Source organism: Sinocyclocheilus anshuiensis, unplaced genomic scaffold, assembly GCF_001515605.1.
Source record: "Sinocyclocheilus anshuiensis isolate Anshui unplaced genomic scaffold, SAMN03320099.WGS_v1.1 scaffold1050, whole genome shotgun sequence".
In the NCBI taxonomy this organism is placed as follows: Eukaryota; Metazoa; Chordata; class Actinopteri; order Cypriniformes; family Cyprinidae; genus Sinocyclocheilus; species Sinocyclocheilus anshuiensis.
Window position 1 is genome coordinate 351,313 of NW_015536519.1, and position 6,978 is coordinate 358,290.

The 6,978-nt window shown below is 35.6% G+C and overlaps 1 protein-coding gene across 1 annotated transcript; it reads left to right on the forward strand.

Annotated features, from left to right (window-relative positions):
• Positions 1 to 960: 960 nt before the first annotated feature.
• On the forward strand, positions 961 to 4,072 carry LOC107693505 (macrophage mannose receptor 1-like). The gene is made up of 4 exons (XM_016492921.1): positions 961 to 1,334; positions 2,538 to 2,876; positions 3,723 to 3,808; positions 3,888 to 4,072. The coding sequence occupies exons 1-4, from the start codon at positions 1,025 to 1,027 to the stop codon at positions 4,002 to 4,004; spliced, it is 852 nt and encodes a 283-aa protein (XP_016348407.1). The 5' UTR covers positions 961 to 1,024; the 3' UTR covers positions 4,005 to 4,072.
• Positions 4,073 to 6,978: the final 2,906 nt, after the last annotated feature.

Here is a 6,978-nt window from a genome sequence, read left to right on the forward strand (position 1 = left end):
ATCTGTGTTTCCATCTTTGAGCAAACACAGCACACGTCTGCGAGCAGAAGCTGAACTATTTCTCCATAATCGCAGGTACATTTTCTTGTTTGTTGTAAAATATATTTAACTTAATATATGCATATTATATTCTTCTTCTTATACGAATGCAAAACATGAAACCTTAAAGGTTTCTCATGTGGCATCGATTGAAAAAATAAATAAATTAAAAAAAGCATCTGATCCAGCGTGATCTGGTTTCTTGTTTAGATGCAACTATTAGTTGTTTCAGAAGTTGTGACGAATGACGAAAATACTTTCCAAACCAATCTTCTCTTCAGTTTTTAGGAAGAAAGGTGTCTAAAATCATGGGCTTTGTGAAGTCACGAGTCCAGAAATGAATCTCATGTTGTTTGTCTTGGGTAAGTGCATTGTTCAATAAATAATAATTCATTATTTGATTAGCAAATTAGCATTCTGTAGAGTTCTTCCACCACTGTGCATTAAATAAACTAAAATATAATATGAAAACAAATTTCTAAATGGCATTAAAACACTGGGTATTAATATCAAGTGTTGTTTTTGAACTGTAAACAATTTCCACACACTTCAAAACGTAAGCTGATTTGCTGCCTTCATTTTTTTTTAAATTGAATTTCAAAAATTGAGTTGAATTTCACACAACTTAAAAAAAAAATGGTTTGATATGTTATTGTAACATAATTTTTACTGTGTGGGAGTGGCCCATATTTTGCGTGTATAACAACACATTTAAGGGTAATATTTGAAAAATGTATGCATTACGCATTCATTATTAATTTGATCTACTTAATGCATTCCTTTGGACTTCAGTCCACTTAAACTCACGTTTAATTTGCTATTCTGCAACCTGTTTGCTTTTTCTATCAAATTCAGAAACTGACTGACTGGATTATATATTCATAATATGCAAGACTGTCGCTCTTTCACAGGTATGTGCATCTCGTCTGCGATCTCCAAACAGTTTGTCTTCGTTAAAGAGGCGAAAACATTCAGTGATGCGCAGATGTACTGCGGACGGTTTCACGGCGATCTGGCGAGCGTTGAAGACGCGGCGGACTCCAGCCGTCTGCAGGCCGCGGTGAGCGGGATCACGGATCCGAGCGCGTGGATCGGCCTGAAGAGAGGCGAGCCAGACTGGTTCTGGTCTCTGTCCGACAGCACTTTCTACGGGGAAGGAGAAGCCGAGTACAGATGCTGGAAAAACGGACAGCTGGACAACGCCGGAGGAAGCGAAAACTGCGGCGCCGTCGATGACGCTGGAGAGTTTTGGGACGTTTCGTGTGCAAGTCGTTATACGTTTATTTGTTATAATGGTGAGGACACAGTGAGCTCACGGACAGTCTGTGCCAGTGTTTCTATCTCACTGTACGCTTCACCTACGATTTGAATTGCACATAAAAGTTCCGTTCATTTGCATTACACAATTTTAACTAGTGCCGTCAAATGATTAATCGCGATTAATCATTTGACAGCACTAGTTTTAACATAAACTAAAAAAAATAATGTGATGCATATTTGTCAGTCATAGATCAATGAAACCAGTGTTAGTTAAGTGTCATTGAGATACTACTATTATGATTTTTATTAATATTTTGAATTAGTTGTATTTTTACATTTTCATTTTAACCTAAGTAAAAAATTTAGTAATTTTCTTTTGTGTTTTTATGTCTATATATATATATATATATATATATTTATTTATTTATTTTAGTAAATCGAGTTAAACTCAATGAAAATGAAATATTTTGCCTTGCTTTTTTTAAGTTTTAGTAAACAATAAAAACCCTGAATGAAACAGGTCAGATTTCTATAATAGCACTAATAAACCGAATGTGTTTTAAATGCACAATAACCAGCTTTATATATGTTTCATCAATAAATCCAATTTGTTTCAATCTCATACATGTTATCTATTTGAATATTGATTCACTAATGTAATATTGTTCCACCTCTAACCATATTTTGACCCTGTTCATACTTCTGAACTGAATAAATGTAATTGTTTTCACAATCAACAGATTTATACTGATTTGAAAATATGATTATTTAAATCAAATAGATAATAATGAATAATGTTTTACAAGAGAAATCTTGCAGAAATCTGACCTGTTTTCCTTATGCGTCACATTAGGTTTATTAGTTTGTGTTAAAACTGTGTAATCTAAATGGATGGCAATTTTATATGAAATTAATACACATAAATCATACGTTTAAGTCTAAATATCTTACATTTCACATAAATTAAGCCTTGTTTTGTTGCACTGCTTTTTTTCACTGATTTAAAACATTTTAATGCATTATAGAAATGAGATTGAGAAGTAATTGATCTGAGTACATTTGTTTTTTTCCACTGGTTAATATTTGAGAATTCAGGAACAATGCATTTTATTTATGTTTTTATTTTTATGTGTTAGTTATATAATTGTCTCCTAGCCCACGTCCAAGCCTTGTTTAGTTGATTTTCACAATGACCCAGTTTTGCTGTAGTGAACATACAGTGTCTTATGGCGTCCCAGGAAAGGAAAATGTCCTTCAGAGGTACGTGTTTGTCAGTCAAAGCAAGAGCTGGAGCGATGCGCAGACGTTCTGCAGGCAGAAGCACACGGATCTGGTCAGCGTGAGGAACCCGGATGAGAAGCAGCTGATCCAGGCGTTGGTGCCGCAGAGAGCTCTCGTGTTCATCGGGCTGTTCAAAGATTTGTTCAGATGGTCGGATAAGAGCAGGTCCTCATTCAGACGCTGGTCTGTTGGTGAACCTGATGGCTCTGGAGCTTGTGTTCTGCAAAAACTGTCCGATATAAACACATGGGCTGATCAGAACTGCGCTGAAACAAGACCATTCATCTGCCAAGACGGTGAGCTGCTTTTACGTCAGATTCTCATTAAAGTCACCATGGTTCTGTGCATCAGTTGCTGACTGGATGTTGAGATGTAGGCGTGTCTTTCAAAAATGCAGGGGCGGGGCTTAAACGAGAAGAAGTCTGTATTTTCCAGTTATTGGAACAGTTATAACATTATGATTGAACATTATGAGGTCAAAACATTGTTAAACACGTGCACAGATGAACAGTTTGCAATGAGAAGTAGCATCGCATCAGTGTCTCAGCAATGGATGCTCTGCAGTGAATGGGTGCCGTCAGAATGAGAGTCCAAACAGCTGATAAATGGATTTTGATGTGAGAGACAACAGGAGATGCACTTTTCACTTGAGGAAGCGTTATTATGGATTATGGACTCAATGTATTTTAGTTAAAAGCGTCTTAATGCTGGATTTGTCTCAGCTTTAGTCTTCTCCAGATGTTAACTGATGGACTGGAGTGCTGTGGATTACTTGTGGATTATTGTGATGTTTTTATAAGCTGTTTGGACTCTCATTCTGACGGCACCCATTCACTGCAGAGGATCCATTGCTGAGACACTGATGCAATGCTACATTTCTACAAACCTGATGAAGAAACAAACTCATCCTAATCTTGTATGATCCTGAGGATGAGCACATTTCCATCTCATTTTCATTTTTGGGGCGAACTACTCTTTAAATTAATCATTTGACATGGAAGAATAGCTAGTAAATTATTTTTTATTTCTTTTTATTGTTAAAAAAAGAATTAATAGCGCAGCCCTGTTGCCACATAATTTCCCACATATCCCTTACCACCGTGACACCCATCGTGATCTCATAATCACATCTGTTCCCGCAGGAGTGAAGATGCAGATCCTGAAAGTGAAGCTGAAATCGGGTCAGAATGTGAATGATCCTGTGATAAAGGTGTCCATCATGGAGAAGGTGAGTCTGACTGCGTTGTGATCGAGCTGAGTGTGAGTTACTGTATGTGTTGTTTCACTCACGGCTGTTATGATCTCAGATCCAGCAGAAACTCGTGAGTCTGGGGATGCCTAAAGATGCCAAGCTACAGTGGAGAGTTCAGTCTGACGGAGAGATCTTCCAGCCACTGGAGAGTCACATGAATTCACGCAGATAACATGTTGAAAAGACCTGACAGATATCGACTGACTCTTTGTAAAACAGGAAACATATATTTATGTACAGCATAACTCTTTATTCCTTCTCACCTATACGTTTCCTTTATTTATTTGTCCTATTTTGACCAAAAAAAACTTTTTTGATGTCATGCCATTGCTTGCTTTGAAATTTTTGTTTACGTACTTTGCATGTATTAAGCAAATAAGCTCTTCGCCTCGATTTGCATTGTGAATGGAAATGCTGTTTTATTTCGCAGCACGATCGAGCTCTTTATTAGGAACATTTTAAACACTTTTAAATACTTTAGGCCTGGTTTCACAGATAGGGCTTAGACTAAGCCAGGATTAGATCGTAGTTAAAGAAGATTTATGTAATTTTTATCAAAAACCTTACTGGTGTGCTTCTTGAGACAAAACAAAGGCGCTGATATATTTTCAGGGCAATCAGTGCAGGTTTCTTTCAGTTGAAACAGCTCAGACTTACATTTTAGTCTGGGACTAGGCTTAAGCCTTGTCTGTGAAACCGGGAGTTTATATTTAAGTCAAATGTTTTTAAATTTAAAACATTGCTAATTAAGAGCGCAACTTGGGATCTGTACAATACGTTATTACATTTCTGAGTCGTGTAAATCTAATGGGTTTTAAAGTACTTACTGGTCCTTATTCAAGCCTTTTTGTTCTATATTTTAGTATCTTAAAATGTATGGATAAACATAAAAGACCCCACTGAACGACTGCTTAGCAATTGCATTGGTTTGTTCTGAGCCTGAGGATAAAACCTGGACACTGGACTGCCAAAAGCTACTAATAACCACAAATCCAATACATTATAACAGGATAAGTCCATTTATTCCTTGACTCCTATGTACTCTAAAATGCTTTTAAATGAGGTCATATTCTGTGTCACTTGTTAAAACATCTCAAACCTTTAATGTCATAGCGTCTTACAAATGAAAACAGGAAGCTCATCTCTCTGGCCTCGTGATTTCTTTAGCGTTCTCCTTCATGTGGTTTAAATCAGAAACTTTCTGTGTGTGTTTGCATGAAGTGCCTAATTTTGAATAAAAGCCTGTGCCGACAGACATCCCAGAGAGCTTTTACTCCATCCGTGACATGTTACCTGAGCAGGATGAGTGGTTTGCATGAAGGTTGTGTAAAAGCATAATACATGCATAAATCTAAGAGCATTAAGAACTGACATCAAAAAACCTAACATTTTGGATTTTCTCCCTTATTAAAGGCAGTTTTCATTATGGAATGCAATTTAGCATTTATTGTAAAATTAGTATAGTCAATTTCACAAACAATTACTAAGACACTGTAACACATTCAATTAAATGTGATATCTTGAAGTAGAAAAATTTAAATATTATTTTCTTCTGAAACACTCCTTAAATCTTGCTAAATGACCATTCAAACTGTGGTACAGGACATAACTACCCAATAGCATTTAGCTGAAAGCATAAACTAGGGCTTTCAATTTGTTAAACATTTGAATCTAATGATTTATCTATCCATTATTTAATCAGAGTGACTCGCTAAATACAGATAATTCAAATGTATTATTGTGTAGATAAGTAAGGTCCATTTAACAGTCAGTATATGGCTTAGTTTTATTTTCTTTCACTGATCATCAGTCAGTCACTGCCCGACAGTCCATAGTGATTTAATCCAATGTTTTGCTTGAAGTAAAACAATTTGGCCTAATGAACTAAATATGAAATTGACAGCCCTGTTATAAACTAAACTTAATGCTACGTGGTCTAAAGCGTCTCTGTGGAAACCCATTTCCGCCACTAAATAAAAAATAAAAAAGGTAATTGCAACTTTTTATCTCACAATTCTGACTTTTTTTCTCAGAATTATGAGATATAAACTCGCAATTCTGATTTTTTTCTCATAATTATGAGATATAAACTCGCAATTCTGACTTTTTTCTCAGAATTATGATATAAACTCGCAATTCTGACTTTTTTCTCAGAATTATGAGATATGAACTCGCAGTTCTTACTTTTTTCTCAGAATTGAGATATAAACTTGCAATTGCGAGTTATAAAGTCCAGTTCTGAGAAAAAAAGACTGATATGTTCTATCTTATATCTTGCAATTTTGACTTTATAACTCGCAATTGTGAGTTTATATCTCATAATTCTGAGAAAAAAAGTCAGAATCGCAAGATTAAAAAAAAAGTCGCCAGGAAGCTGGTGATCCACTGACAGATGAAGGTGGGCACAGAGAGTTGGGTCAGTTTATTCTGAAGCGTGTCCGGGATGATGGTGTTGAAAGCGGAGCTGAAGTCCACAAACAAGATCCTTGCATAAGTCCCTGATTTGTCCAGATGTTGGAGGATGTAGTGCAATCCCATATTGACTGCATCATCCACAGACCTGTTTGCTCGGTAAGCAAACTGCAGGGGGTCCAGCAAGGGTCCACTAAATAAAAAATAAAAAAGGTAATTGCAACTTTTTATCTCACAATTCTGACTTTTTTTCTCAGAATTATGAGATATAAACTCGCAATTCTGTCATTTTTCTCAGATTTGTGAGATATAAAGTAAGAATTGCGGGATATAAACTTGCAATTGTGAGAAATAAATTAAGATTACGAGATATGAACTCGCAATTCTTACTTTTTTTCTCAGAATTATGAGATATAAACTCGCAGTTCTTATTTTTCCTCAGAATTATGAGATATAAAATCAGAATCAGAATTAGCTTTATTCGAAAGGTATGCGCAAACACACTAGGAATTTTTTTTATTTTTTATTTTTTTTTCAGGTGCTCCTGGTACATACACACGTGCATACATACATACATACATACATTCACATCTGACATGAGAACAGAAAAAAACATTTAAATAGTAAGACTTACCAAAAAATAATGTGTATACAAAAAATAATGTGTATGAATCTGGATCAGTAGATTTATGTACAGATTTGTGCATTTGTACTCTATATAGAACTGTATAAAT

Coding starts and splice junctions, on each gene's coding strand:
- LOC107693505 (XM_016492921.1), top strand. CDS start 1,025: ATGTACTGCGGACGGTTTCACGGCGATCTGGCGAGCGTTGAAGACGCG. Junction 1,335..2,537: donor TACGTTTATTTGTTATAATG/GTGAGGACACAG, acceptor ATGGCGTCCCAG/GAAAGGAAAATGTCCTTCAG. Junction 3,809..3,887: donor AGGTGTCCATCATGGAGAAG/GTGAGTCTGACT, acceptor TTATGATCTCAG/ATCCAGCAGAAACTCGTGAG.